General features: G+C 47.4%; 1 protein-coding gene and 1 long non-coding RNA gene across 5 annotated transcripts in view; one reads left to right on the top strand and one right to left on the bottom strand.

The window, feature by feature from the left end:
• LOC111738198 overlaps positions 1-2,054 on the top strand; it is a 3,729-nt gene extending 1,675 nt beyond the window's left edge. The window contains exon 2 of the long non-coding RNA XR_002779754.1: positions 1,715-2,054. This is a non-coding gene — a long non-coding RNA (uncharacterized LOC111738198). The remainder of the gene's footprint in view (positions 1-1,714) is intronic.
• The window catches only part of LCK (LCK proto-oncogene, Src family tyrosine kinase), a 20,222-nt gene continuing 7,124 nt past the window's right edge, over positions 1,753-14,850 (bottom strand). For 2 of the 4 annotated variants that reach the window (XM_023529296.1, XM_011357847.2), the window contains exons 2-13: positions 9,581-9,690; positions 9,191-9,272; positions 8,905-8,995; positions 8,567-8,665; positions 8,315-8,418; positions 8,009-8,158; positions 7,551-7,703; positions 7,233-7,412; positions 5,194-5,270; positions 4,950-5,103; positions 4,732-4,863; positions 1,753-2,398 (exon numbers count right to left, since the gene is read on the bottom strand). In XM_023529296.1, the coding sequence (XP_023385064.1) occupies positions 2,196-2,398; positions 4,732-4,863; positions 4,950-5,103; positions 5,194-5,270; positions 7,233-7,412; positions 7,551-7,703; positions 8,009-8,158; positions 8,315-8,418; positions 8,567-8,665; positions 8,905-8,995; positions 9,191-9,272; positions 9,581-9,685 (1,530 nt within the window). In that variant the 5' untranslated portion in view covers positions 9,686-9,690 and the 3' untranslated portion in view covers positions 1,753-2,195. Of the gene's footprint in view, positions 2,399-4,731; positions 4,864-4,949; positions 5,104-5,193; positions 5,271-7,232; positions 7,413-7,550; positions 7,704-8,008; positions 8,159-8,314; positions 8,419-8,566; positions 8,666-8,904; positions 8,996-9,190; positions 9,273-9,580; positions 9,691-9,788; positions 9,942-10,296; positions 10,361-14,850 lie in introns of those variants that run through there. The other 2 variants (XM_011357848.2, XM_011357846.2) reach the window with 2 other exon arrangements.

Below are 14,850 nucleotides of genomic sequence, written 5' to 3'. Positions count from 1 at the left end.
TGCTTGTAGAGCAGAGGCCACATTATTAACCTCAGAGAAAACCTTAGAATTCAAGGTATAAGGCAAAAGTCATAATGATCATCAGGTTCAGGAGTTTAGAAACACATATGATTTCTCATTTGCTGCTCCCTAGTCCTTCCTATGATTCCCATCTGCTGCACTACAATCTTTTCTACATCTTCCACTTCATTATGATCAACATGCCTGTTAGGTATGGCCCATTGGAAATTAGGGACAAGTCGCCTAACCCATCCCAGCCTGACACTTCTTCCATGCTTCTGGCCTTCACCCCATCCCAAATGGTGTGGTTCCTCTCCATTCTGCATGGGGGCCTGGTCTCTGCCTTCATTTTTCTGTTGGGCATTTTCCGTATTGAGATATTTTTTACTGCTTGTTTCTCTTTGGAAGCCATTGCTCCTGGGCCTGTCCTTGCTGTCTCCTTTGCCTCCCGATTCCCACCGCCAGTGTTCCACAGCAACACTTGGACTTGCAGACCAGCTCTTCCTCTGCCTCAGCCTCCTACTCTTGGGGCCGCCCCTGGCCCAGAAGCCCTCAGGGCCACTGTGAGCTGATACTCTAATTTTCTCACTTTTTAATGGAAATGTGAGTGCAAGAAAACATTTCATTTTCCTCTTGATTATAAAAACAAGAGTGTGAACATGATGATAAATAGCTACTAACAGTTTCATTGTCTGGGAGCAATGGGGAGAAGAGGGGACTCTGACAAAGAGAAAACTCATGCCCCACCTGAATGGAGTGGCCACTACTCAGCTTCAGAACAAATAAGTCCAGCAGAGCCAAATCTTTTATTTTCTCGAAAGAAGCAAAAATCTGGAGTTTTATGCAAAATCTCCCATTTTATAAACTGCTAACTCAGTCTATTATCAAGACAGCAGTAAGAGCCATCCTTTCAAAATATAAGTCAGATCATGTGAAGGTTCTGCATATAGCCCTATAAAGTATCCTCAACATGGCTCCTGCAAAGGCCACAAGGCCCCAGAGGATCTATCCCTCTCTCTCAAGCAGCCATTACCTCTAGAGCTGACCAAGCAACCTTCTGTCTCAGTCTGTTCCCTCTGCCCCACCACTCCTCCCTCATACCAAGGGGCTCACTCACTCTCCCCCTTCAAAATTTTGCTCAGTCACCTTCTCAATGAGGCCTTCCCAGACCATCCTCTTTAAAAATATTAGCCTCCCCCCAAATGACATTCCTAATTCTCCTTACCCTGCTCTATTTCCCCCTTATCACTTGTCACCTTATAGCATACCATATCATTTACTTCTTTGTGATGCTTATTGTTTGTCTTCCCCTCCCTGGAATGTAAGCTCCACAAGGGCACAGACCTTATCTACTCTATACAAGCCCAGAACTTGCCTAGCACACAGTAGATGTTCAATAAATATTTGTCAAATGAGTGAATTAACTCAGTGTTTAAAAACATCTTGGCCAAATATAGCCCTTGAATCAGTAGCTGTAAGGAATGCTATTGCCCTTATATAATGGGAGGGGGAAGGTTCTAGGACACACCTTAGGAATTTCTAGGTAGGAGTCAGGATGGGGATTTAAAGGGGTTCAGAGCCCATATAGCAAAGTGTAAGGACCTCCTCTTGGCCCCCAGCATCAGCAGGGCTGGAAAAAGTTCAGACTTCTCATCTCATCTTTCGTCCCAATTCAGAGTTACCATCTTCTGAACCTCCACTCTCCCCTCCCAAGGAAGAAGATATCGGAGTAGGAGGCAGAGATGTACAACCTTCATCAACAAACAGACTTTTATTGAGCTCCTGAAGTGTACCTGGCACCAAAGAGGAGCACACAGAGGTATTAGATAAGGTCCCCCCTCAAGAAGCTTCTTCATGATCAGGGGAAAGGGACAGGGGATGGGCAGAAGATGGTGTCAATGGCAGGCCTCTCTCCTTTCTCTGGTGGTCTCAGGAAGTGGGAGGGCCCAGAAAAGGATCACTTGGACAGGTGTCCAAGATATATATACACAGGCCGCACATGTATAAGGCATGTGTGCAGAGCCCACACAACTAAAGAACCCATGTATAAGACACAAGTGTATGTATCATATGTTGGTAGGATTCACTTGCAGAGTCCATATGTGCATTGGCCACATGGATATGGCACAAGAACTGCTTCTCCCCCAGGTTTGCTAGATGGGAGAAGGGCTCCATGTCCTAGCCAGTTAGGCCTTTCAGGGCTGGGGCTGGTACTGGCCCTCCGTGGCCGTGAAGAAGTCATCCAGCACACTGCGCAGGTAGTCAAAGGTGGGCCGGTCCTCTGGGCGCTCTTTCCAGCACAGCATCATGAGGTGGTACAGCTCCTCCGGACAGTTGTCAGGTCTCACCATGCGGTAGCCTCGCTCTAGGTTCTGAATCACCTCAGGATTGGTCATCCCTGGAGGTTGATGGGAGAAAGGATATCAAGGCTCCAGGCTTTGGAAGCCCATAGGTAGAGGTGATGTTCAGAACATTTAACTGGCATGGTGTGAGCAATCTAAAAGGATTTCGGTCTTCATCGATGGTAAGGCCTTACTAGCGGTAACTGCTAAACATCAGCCATGCCACTTGGAGTGTCTGCTATGGCTTAGACACTCAACGACACACACCTGTAACACCTGTCAGCTGTGAGACCTTGGGTGAGCCACCTCACCTCTTTGAGCCTCAGTATTCTCATCCGGAAAATAGAACAAACAGTAGCTCCTACTTCACAGAGTTTTTATGAGGATTGAATGAGGTAGTGCATATAAAGCACCAAGTATAGTGCTTGAAGATGGAGAGGAACCACACCATTTGGGAGGGGGTGAAGGCCAGAAGCATGGAAGAAGTGTCAGGCTGGGGTGGGTTAGGCGACTTGTCCCTAATTTCCAATGGGCCACAAGATAACACTTGTGATTACTCTAATTTGATAAGGAAGGACGTGGTGGTCAGGGCCCAGAATGGGAGCCCACAGCCAGGACAGTGGTGAGGCTTCTCAAGTACATGAGATACTGCATCAGGAAGCCAGATGGACCATGGCCTCCAACAAAGCAGACCCTGTGTGAGGCAGAGATTTATAAGGTCCCTCCGTGACCCATATGAAATAATTTTGGGGCCAGTTCCCACCCTTTTTGCTCCTCCTGGCCCACCTAGCAGGCTCCTAGCAAGTGGACCCTGAGAGGAGCAGGTCTGGAGAACTGCATGGTCACAGTAGAAACACAGCTCTCTGTTTCTAAATTTCCCATGTGGCTTCTTATTTCTCCTTCAGTCTCCTGAAAAGAGACTGTGACAGTCAGTCCTCAAAGACTAAACCCTTATACGGTCCTGGCAAAATAGAAGTTTTGCTCCTGCAAAACTTGAGACTTGACCCTACTCAATAGAGACCCTCTCCCAGAAGCTTTGCCCCTGGGAGGCCTCCAGCTATGAGTCCCTCACATTTCAAAATCAGGACATTGGAGGACACAGGCAGGGAACTAAACACCCAAGGCTAGGTAGAGTCAAGGCTGCAAACCCATCGGCTAAACCCAGTCTAAATATAGCCCACAGACCTACTTCAGTTTGGCCTCTATAGTGTTTGAACAATGTGAATCAATCACCAATATTTGAAACTGGGTGAATTCTTCTAAAACTCCAAGTTCTAGCTTTTCTTGAAAAAACCAGAGATCTGGGCCTCCATGTCTTAACAGCAACCATCTGCTGGAGCAGATGCAAGTTCACCCAGGTCCCCATTACTCCTCATTGTCTCTCTGATCCCAAAGCCATGTATCAGTTGCCATTTATCATGTTTTCAATGCCTTTTTTCTTCTAATAGAGAATTCTATACGAGTTTATCTCTATGGGCACAGTGGAGGAGCAGCGAGGGCCCTTGGCAAGATGACCAAGTGTGGTTCTAGTCCCAGTTCTGTCCCTAGACTCTGTGATGGGGCAAATCCAGGGCAGAGAAGTCCTTCAGGCTCTCACCTGATTCTAAGGTGCCTTTCCATTCCTAGGAGAGAAGTTCTGTGCACACTGCTCTTGGGATGTGGGAAACTTCTACAAATCCAACCTCTGTGTTCCATGACCTGCCTGCTCTGTCTTTGTGTTTCATTTCCTTTCTTCACTTTCCTAGAAAGTTCATTTCAAAAAATTCCATCCCTTTCTTGGCTGAATTCAGGGGTAAAGGACTTTGTACATGAGATAAAGGGAGGGGTAGAAGGGGCGTGTAATTAGTTGCTTATGTGTCTCACTCTTTAGACAGAAAGCTTCAGAGGGAAGATAAGTCAATATTTAGTGAGCACCTATTATGAGTCAAGCTCTTTCACAAATAGTTTCCTTTTTCGTATCAGGAAACTGAGGCTCAGGAAGGTGAAGTCATCTGCCCAAAGTCACTTGCCCAATTGATTAATAACGAAACTTAACACTCTTGAGTACTTAGTATGATCCAGGAACTGTTCTAACCTTACATGGCTAATCTGGTAATAAAAGGCAGGCCTTTTGCCTCTCAGGCCAGATCCTCTTCTACCATACTAGGCTACCTGTATCAGAACTAAAGAGAAGAGATGGGATTATTGAAGGGAAAGAGAGATCCAGAGACATAGATGGAAGCCAGCTGTGGTTGAGGTGACATCTGATGCTGGAGTCCCATCCCTTAGAAGATGGAAGAGAAGCAGGTAGAAAGTTTCAGATTCTGAGCCTGGGAAGAAGCGAGTGGAAAAACATGGATTTTGTTGCCCTTCCCCATCACCCTTTTCAGCTCCTGCCCTTGGCCCTGACCTGGGTAAGGGATGCGGCCATGAGTGACAATCTCCGTCAACAGTATCCCAAAAGACCACACGTCCGACTTGATAGTGAAGGTCCCATAGTTAATGGCTTCTGGTGCTGTCCACTTAATTGGAAACTTGGCTCCTGGGGGTAGGCAGAGTGAGGTCACCTGGGTCTGCTGGGCCAGACCCTGTAGGCCCCAGAGTTCCCTTATATCCCACACCACCTACCCTCCCTGGCTGTGTACTCGTTGTCCTCGATGAGGCGTGCTAGTCCAAAGTCTGCTATTTTGCAGCTCAGGGTATCAGACACCAGGATGTTAGCAGCCCTCAGGTCACGGTGGATATAATTGCGCTCTTCAATGAATGCCATGCCCTCTGCAATCTGCAGGCCATGTATAGGTCAACAGTCCTAGGCCAGACATCCTCACCCCACTGGCCTGTGCCCATGCCCAAACCTCCCCAGTCTCCTTACTTGGGCTGCCATGTCCAAGAGTTTGTTGATGGTCAGTTTGATACCTGCAGGGGTCTTGAGAAAATCCACCAGGCTCCCTGTGGACAGAAGCAATGGTTGTTGACCCAAGTTGCCCCAAGGGGAAGCTCTCAGGCTCTTCTCTCCTAACTGGGGGTCTAGAAGCAGTGTCTGACAAGTAGAAAGGAAGAGTGAGACCTGAAAATGGAAGAGTATGTGCTCAGAGTGAGGAAGCCCAGGATGTATGAAGATCTTTTCCCAGAGACTAAGATGGGACATGCTTGGAGAAGTCTGTAAGCTTCTTGTCACCACTGAGGTAGAGCCCAACCTCCTCAGTCAGGCATCCAAAATGTTGCATGGTCCACATTTGTAGTTTCTTCTCTTCCCCCCATTCCTACCTCTTTTACTCCACCTATCCCAGACAATTTTAAGATTTTTCACATAGACCACTGGGCTCTCACCCCAAAGTCTCTGTCCCATCTCTGCCTGCTAAAAATGCTACTTTTCTTTCATGGACCAGCTAGACTATTCCTCTAGGAAGCCTCTCTAGATCCTATAGAAATAATAAATTGCATCATCACCTATATTCCCTATGGCATGCTAAAATTTTCCTATGACACAAACTCTGGTTTTCCTAGTACACATAACTAAAATGAGATTTCCCTGATAGCAGGAAACTTGTTTTGCTTATCCATGTTCCCATTGCCCAGCCCAAAGTAAGCAGCAATTAACGTGTGCCGAACACATTAAATGGAGTATGAAAAGAGGTGCCTAGTGGCCAGAGGGACCACCTCTCTGGTATCAGAGGATGACTAGGAGAAGATCAGGGCTGGGAGTTACTGGAAGGGAGCTAGTGACTACTAGCCTTTCTCAAGAGATCAAATCCCTATGTGAAGATGACAGCAACCTGCGTGTCCCACTGGGTGCTAAATTAGTCACCAAAGATAAAGGCCTCACCCAGACACAGCAAATACATAGACATATACTGCCATTCCTCCCTTGTTTCCGTGGCAGATGTTGCTAATCAATCCCAGCACTCACTTCTAGTGAGCCTCAGAATCCTCAATACAGAACTCTAAGTAACTACCAAAGTTGGCCCACATGATAAAAATCTATTTGCCATTTCCAGAATCCATTAGCCAATTAACAGCTTTTTTCCTCCTTCCTCAAAGAGGGACAGATCATATACTCCCAAAGAATTAGAGCCAGATAACAACAAACTTACTGAGCAGTTACTATATGGCAGGAACTGTTCTAACTGCTCTATATGCACTAACTCTTTCATCCCCACAAAGACCTACGCTAAAGTTACTATTGCATTATGATCACCATTTTATGGGTGATCAAACCATGGGTGAGTAAACCATGGAGAGAGAAGTGAGGCAATTAGCCCAAGGCCACACAATTGTGAAGCCAGGATTCTAACCCAGGCAGTCCGACTCTAGGCCCCTTAATAACTATATTATTTCTGGGTGAGCCCGTTTAGATTTCTGCTGTTATATTTGGGGACACTGAGCACCAGAGGCGGGACAAGGACTTGGCCTGTGTCACTCAGCGAATCAGCAGCAAAACTGGGTCTAGAAATTTCTATTTACCTTCCTGAGGCTCTCACTCTGTCCAATAGTGGACAGGGGAGGGGGAGAGGGAGGGGAAGGGACCCATCCAGAAAAAGAGGGCTTTGGGGCAGATCTGCCCTCCCAAAGAGCAGAAGGGAAAGAAACGGGGCTAGCGACCCACTCATCTCCTGATATCAAACATCCTTAGATCAAGGCAGGGCTTTGAAGGAAACAAATGGGACTGCAGGTCAGAGAAGATCGGGGGTGAATGCTCTTCAAGACCTGCCACCTTTAGCTGGGCTCCCAGATGGGCTTAGAGGACACACTCTCTTCTCACCCCTGCAGGTGAGTCTTTAGGGGCCCAGGAACACTCTAGAAACCTTCAGTGCTGAGCCAGATGAAAAGACTTATCTCCTCCACCCTCTAGCAGGAGCAGAGGAGGGACGGCAGCGCCCCCCAGCGGCCGAACACGGCGGTGGCGCCTACCGTTCTCCATGTATTCCGTGATGATGTAGATGGGCTCCTGGGTGACCACCGCGTAGAGACGGACCAGCCGCTGGTGTTGCAACTGCTTCATGAGGTTGGCCTCCGCCAGGAAGGCGTCAGGGGACATGCTGCCCTGCTTCAAGCTCTTCACTGCCACCTTCGTGTGCCCGTTGTAGTACCCTGGGGCGGGGAGGGATTGGAGGAAGTCGCTCAGAGCCCAGAGCCCCATGCATCCAGAGCGAGACACCCAGAAACGGTACCGACCTCAGAAAACGCCTCCCCTCCCTCTTCCCCACAGTCCTGGAGGGCCTTACTCACCCATCCACACCTCCCCGAACTGGCCAGCCCCCAGCCGCTCCACCAGCTTCAGCGTCTCCCTGGGAACCTCCCATTCGTCCTCCCACCACGGCTTCTGAGGCTTCTGGGTCTGGCAGGGGCGGCTTAACCGCGTGCATAGCCCGTCTGGAGCATCTGCGAGGACAAAGGTGGGGGGGGTGGGCTGTGAATATGGCAGGACTTGGGTACCGCCCCCCGCCCCAGACCCCACTTCACCAAGTCCCGTCTAGGAGAAATGGCCTGGCGGAGGTGGTGTGGGACTGTCACCTGACACCAGAGGCTATAGGGTATCACACCTCACCCACTGCGGGAGGGTGGTGAAGGAGCATACTCAGAGATGGGTAGAGGGTACCCCCGAGAGGGACTTCGGGGAGGCAAGCTGATGGGGCACAGATGAAGGAGCCTCAGGCCCATGTCTTAGGAGATCTTGCCGCGCTCACTGGTGTAATGGCGGACCAGCTCGTGCAGGCCAGGAAAAGTGATGCGGGGGGAGATGTAGAAGCCGCCTTTGTCCAAGTTACGGATCTTGTAATGTTTCACCACCTCTCCCTGGTTCTGATCGAAATCCCGGACGGACAGGGAAAACGATCCTAAATTAAAAAATGGGTGAAAGAACACAAAAGAGGGTTGGCCTTCAGCAAGGTTGGCCTCGGCAACTGAGCCTCAGCCCCCTAGCTCTCCGGCTCGCACCTCGGCGCCGCGGCTCCAGCCCGCGTCCCCGCCCACCGGCCCCGCCCAGCGCTCACCCGCGGTGCTCTCGCTCTCCCGGATCAGGAAGGAGCCGTGCGTGTTCCCGGGCGCCAGGAGCTGCCGTTCTGCATCCTTGCGGCTCAGGTTCTTGAAGAACCAGCTGCGCAAGGCAGAAGCGAAGACCGTAGTCTGTTGGTTCTTTCTTCCTCCATCACCCTCAAGCATTCACCACCACCTTTAGCACCCCTCCTCTGCTCCGGGGTCCCTAAATCTGCTCCCATCCATTCCCAGTACTAGACCCCACTCACGGTTCGGGCTCCAGGCTGTTCGCTTTGGCAACGAAGTTGAAGGGGATGAAACCTTCCTGGCCAGTGGTCAGCGACTGCGCCTTCCACCACTCGCCACTCCTGCGCGACAAGCGGCGGTCAGCGTGGCCTGCTCAGCTTTGGAAACCTGGAAACCCTTCCTCAGAGCCCCAGTTATGCCATGCCACCCACCCTCCAGCTCAGAACTCTGGAGCCTTCCATTTCGTTTCAAGGGCACCCCCACTGCAAGCCAGTCAGGAGCGGCAGGAGAGCTGCGGTACCGGGGATTCCGGCTCGCTCGCATACCGGGCAAGGATGGGTGTCATGGAAGGGGTACTCACTGCTCCAGGATACGCAGTTGTTCACCCTTCTCGAAGCCCAGGTCTCCATCATGAGATGGCTCATAGCTGTGCAGGGCGATAACCAGGTTGTCTGTAAAGATAGGGGGCGGAGTCAGGGAGAAACAACCTGAAACAGGCTGGGAACTTGGAGTTCAGGAGCCACAGAGCAGAGGACAAGACTGGGGACAAGAGACAGGACAGGGTAGAGAATAGGTAGGGAGGAGACGGAGGACGACAGCCAAGGATCCACAGGCCTTATCTTCCCGGCCCTACTTGTTGAGGTCACCTTGCAGTGGGGAAGCTGGGGGGTTGGAGCCCTCGTAGGTAACAAGTGGATCCCGCACCTCAGAGCCATTCCTGATGGGCAGCTGCGGGGTGAGGGGTGAGAGTAAGGTCAGAGAGCAGGAGGCTGGGTCAGGCCCTGGCTCCCCTCCCCACTGCTCTGCTCTCTTTCACTTCTTCAGTCTAGCTGGGTCATTCTTCTCCCTGACTTTGTCAAACTACTTTTGTGTGACCTTAGAAGAGCCCTTTCCCCTCAGAGCTTCTTTTTCTTTCTGTATTGCAGGAGAGATGGCTAGTTTGTTATTTCAAGAACCTGCAGTGGTAGTCCATTTCGTTCTCCTTGGTTGTGCACTGCACTCGGCTCCCTCACCAAGCCCCTTGTCTTGCCTCTTACCTTGGCCTTGCCATCCAGTGAGACTATAGGGTAATGGCAGTTCTCACATACATCGATGTTTTCCATCCAGTCATCTTCAGGGTTTGAGCTGCAGCTACAGCCCATGGTCCCTGGGGGAATGGAGAGGGAGCTTAAGGGGGTCCCCCAAGATTTACTCCCCCTAACATCAGACATGCTTGGGCCTAGCCCTGGAAACTTCCAGAAGTACCTGAGATTATCAGCACACACATTCCCCCTCCCCCCCAACAATCCATAGAAACAAACTGGGGCTGTAGCTCCCAAATAATGCTCCCTCTGAGCCCCTAGGCCACAACTAAAGTCACACAAGGCCTGGGCTAAGCCCTAGACCCCACCTTCCCACCTGGGATGGGCAAACTGCCACAGGCACCTTTGTTAGTCTAGTTGCCCGCTTCCTGCCTCTCCCCTACCAGCTCTCTCTGCCCATCCCCCATGTTGGGGACTACCTACCAGAGATCATACATACTTCCCCAAGCCTTGCGGGGAGACCTAAGTTTTGATCTATCCCTACCAGAGAGGTGTGTGTGCCCCACATCCTAATTACAATTCCCCTCTCCAGACAAGGAAGCTGAAAAAGAGATTCCTGCTCCCAAATGGGGCCTCTGCCCCCCCACCCCCATCCTACACACAGTCTCCTTCAGAGGGTTCTTTCTGTTTCTCCCCAGCAGAAAACGTTTCAGCCCCCCTATTGGCTGTACCTTTTTTATCTGTTTGCTTGCTTTAGCAGTGGAAACTTTTTGTCATATGAAATCAAGCAGAAACCTATAGATAAAGCAGGTAAAAGTGGAGCTGGTCTGCCTGAAGCAGAGTAGGGGCCTCACTCTGAAGCTCCTAGGAGTCCCTGAGACATCTCCTTCCCTGGGTCTGCTCCTCAAAACTGCTTAGAAAGCACTAGTTCTCAGATAAAGTTTAATTTACTATGCATTCAAGACCCTTTAATAATGAGATCAAATCCACCTCTTTAATCTATTCTGCTACACACACACATACACAAACAACACATACCCAAGCACCTCCACCCACATACTCACATAGCTTGTGTTCTAAGCTACTCTTGTCTCTCCCAAACACCCCACACTATTTTCTTACTATGCCTTTGCATATGTGGTTCCCCTGCATTGGAGCCCTCTCTTTTTGCCCATCTATTGAACTCAACCTTCAAGGCTCAGCTCAAATATCACCTACTCTGTGAAACCTTCCTAATGATCTTTGCTCCTACAACATTCTACTCAGACCACAATCATCAACTTAGGCACTGAGTGCCATGACTAGACTGATTTATGTGTAGTTCTACTGGCTCTCCCACCCCTTTGATGAGATGGGAGATTCCTCAAGAACAGAAGCTGTGCTTTACTTGCCTGAATGCCCCCAGCACCCAAAACAAGTCATCATTAATAAATGTTGACAGGTATGCAGAGAGCTAATGAACAAATTCTCTCTCAGACAAGAAAAACTAAGGAGTTCATTACCACCAAACCAGTATTATAAGAAAAGAAGAAGAAAAAGAAAAGATCAAAAACATAAATAATAAAATGACTATCAACAATTACTTCGAATGTAAATAGATTAAACATTCCAATCAAAAGACAAGGTGTCTGAATGGATAAGAAAACAAGACTCATACATACACTGCCTACAACAGACCCACTTCAGATGGAAAGATACAGACTGAAAGTAAAGAGATGGAAAAAAATATTTCCTGCAAATGGAAATGAAAAAAAAAAAAAAAAAAGCTGGGGTAGCAATATTCATACAAGAAAAAATAGACTTTAAAATAAAGGCTATAACAAGAGACAAAGAAGGACATTTCATATAGAATAGCCAAGATATGGAAGCAACCTAAGTGTTCATCGATAGACAATTGGATAAAGAAGATATGGTACATATATACAACGGAATACTACCTGGCCATAAAAAAATGAAATCTCACAATTTGCAACAACATGGGTGGACCTAGAGAGTATGATAAGCAAAATAAGTCAGAGAAAGACAAATACCATATGATTTCACTTGTAGGTGGAGTCTAAAGAACAGAATAAACGAACAAACAAAACAGAAACAAACTCATAGATGCAGAGAACAGACTGGTGGTTGCCAAATAAAAAAGGGGTTGGGAGGCAGGGTGAAAAAGGTGAAGGGATTAAGAAGTGCAAGTTGGCAGTTAAAAAAAATAGTCACAGGGATATAAAGTACAACATAGGGAATATAGTCAGTAATATTGTAGTAACTACGTATGGTGCCAGGCGGGTACTAGGACTGATCAGAGGGATCACTTCGTAAATGAGATAAATGTCTAACCATTATATTGTACACCTGAAACCAATACAATATTAAATGTCAACTGTGATTAAAAAAAATTTTTTTTAATTTTTTAAATGCACAGATTCTCCCATCTGCGAAGGTCTTAGCAACCACTAAAGTCTAATCTCTGGTTTTAGGTGAAAAAACTTTGGCCCGGAGAGGCCTGCTTAAATTCAAGCAATCTATTTGGGGCAGAACAAAGCTAGAGTTGCTAATCCATGCTGGGACCAAGTGGAAGTGGGAACAGTGGAGGATTTGGGTTAGCAAGGCTTAAGGACCATGTCAGTTATACCTCAGTTTATAAATAAATAAATAAAGACTCAAGGACAAGCCCTCGAGTCAAAGAGACCTAAGTTCAAATCCTGGTTCTGACACTTACTCTGTGACTTTGCTGAAATCATCTTCCTTAGCCTCCCTTTACCTTTTCTGTTAAATGGAGATTATCATCCTTTCTCATAGCTTAATAAATATTAGCTTAGTTTAGAGTTTAGGAAGACTTTCACCAGTGCACATTCTGCCCTACCAATCCCTGCTCTAGTTGGTGAGAGAACAGGACTGGTAAATAATCCTCTTTGCTGTAAGCTCCTGTTTCTTAAACTGAAATCCTCATTACCTCTCATATGTACCAGAAAACATAAGTATGCATCAGTGTTCCCTGACCATAAACATATAGTTAAACCCAGATCTGTGATGGAGGAAAATGCAAAATGTACATGAAATTTTAAGTCAAATCAAGAAACTTTCAAGGAAGAGTTGTAGGGGCAGGTTGAGAAATCTAGGGGTTAGGGGGTGTTTGAGAAATCCTGCCCAGCCAGAGTCCCCACATCTGTGGCTGAAAATTGCTTTTTCACTGCTAATTTTATTATGGCCAGGAACTGATGGGTAGCAAAAGCCTCCAGAAAAGGACTGATGGCAACCTGGAGCCAGCCTGAGATGAGCTAGCTGAGCTATCGAGTAAGGTCATGAGAATCCTATTGTTTGTGATATTCAAACAGGCCTCAGAAAAACACAGGTTAGTGATATTGTAGAGAGAACGGCAACACCAGATGGAGTGTGAACTTAAATCAGTAAAGTCCCTTCCAGCCCCGTATTCTTGGAGGCTTCAGAAAAGGGGAAGAGAAAGATGAAAAAAGTTTGAGGTTGAAAAAAGAGGATGAACTGGGGTACAGCAGTAAGGAGAGGCCAGTAGAAGGAGCTGAAAGAATCTAGGCTGCAGATCATAGGGCTGGAAGCTGGTACCTAGTTCTGGCTGGGGTCAGGTGGAGAGGGAAAAACAGCCACAAGACCTTGGGCTGGGTTTCAGAAGAGCATGCAGGCAGGATCTGATCTTAGACTGAATCTGGGCCTATCGGCATGGAACTGATATCCCTAAAAACTGAGGCCATGAGTGAGAAAAAGTCAAGCTGTGCTAAATTAAGCCAAAAGGAACTCTGTAACTGTCTGGTATCTGACGCCTAGTGTTTCCTCCGTGGCTTGTTTTTTGTTCCTGGAGCCCTCCAGCTGCAGGTAGCAAATCCCACTCTCTACAAAAGGTGAGCTTTAGAGTGTAGGGTCTGGCAGCAATCAGAAGACACCAGGATCTGTTAATGTCAGAGATTATTTTGGTGAGTGGCTCTCAGCCTAAAGCCATGGGGAGCAACATGCTCCTAGGAGGTCCCAAGATAATGTTGGAGGCCTGCAGATTATTTCAATATTTCAAAAATCTGAAGTGAAATCACACTATGATCTGTTTCTTAGTTTGATAAATTGTACTATTGTTTCTTCAGTGCATATTTAGTTAAGTCTTTGATTAAAATTTGAACTAGAAAACAAAAAAGAAGTAAATGAGGTAGTTTAATAGGCAAAAACTTCAAAAGCATGAAATTCATGGGGCCGAGGGGAGGTACAACAGAGGAAGGGCACAGGAGTCATTGAGAGGGAAGAGTTTACTATTATCACCAGCCTCATTTAAAAGATGGAAAAGTTGGGGAGTCAGAGAGGTTAAGTGATTTTCCCAACAGCACACGAGGGCTCTTGGCAGAGGCAAAACTCAAATCAGGCCCTTACCTCCTTTATCAAGGCACTTTCCTCTACTCTTCACTTCCTGAGAAGTTTAAAGTGGAGAGGGGATCGGAGCCTGAGAGGTCACAGAGAAAATGGGCAGGGAAGAGGTCTAACAGGGTAGGGTCCACTCTCCATTAAAAATGCATTCATTGTGCTGTTAACAAAACCTTTCTCTCTAAGACACTTCCCCCTCTACCTAGAATACATGTTTCTCAGTGTACATTTATCTGATGATGAATGCAAGTCTGTGCAAATGGAGGTATATGATTCAGTGAGCATCGTGTATGAGTCAGCACTTATAGGTGGATGTATAACAAAATGGGGGTATGTATAGTTTGTGCTTGCCCTGTATAATTGTGAGGTCGAATATGCATACATCTGTTTATACAATAAGTATAGGTCCCATCCTTCTGGTCTTTGTTTGACAAAAATTGCTGGGAAGCCAAAATGATATAAGCAGGTTAATAAATGAGGTCAGTAAAAAGAAAATCAAAATTAAAGCTCAACATAAATTTCTCATTGTCTAAAAGAAAAAAAAAGAAGAAGAAAAAAATAGATCCAAGGAATCCCCAGGGCTCTCAGAACCAGCAATGAGGGCAGATTCTGGGGTGAATGAAACAGGACATTCTTGTTTCCAAGCTCAGGAATTAAAGGTCAAGAGCAGAAATTTTGTAGATCCTAGACCTCCTCTGACTAGGGTCTGTAATGTTCTCGGTCAAACTCAAGGCTGCCCATGGTCCAGGGAGCACTTTGTGCCAATTATAAAGGGCCACCCCTCCCTGGGGTTAAAATTTGGAGAGCGGAGTGAGGGCTAGATTTTAGTCTTCACCTCTTCTTGCCCCTCGGCACAGTGCCCAATATGCACAGCGACCCTGCTTACACTGTGTAGAACTTATTTAAAAATCTCA

The sequence above is a fragment of the Pteropus vampyrus genome, unplaced genomic scaffold (assembly GCF_000151845.1).
Source record: "Pteropus vampyrus isolate Shadow unplaced genomic scaffold, Pvam_2.0 Scaffold36, whole genome shotgun sequence".
NCBI lineage: Eukaryota > Metazoa > Chordata > Mammalia > Chiroptera > Pteropodidae > Pteropus > Pteropus vampyrus.
This window is presented reverse-complemented; position numbering and strand designations above follow the sequence as displayed.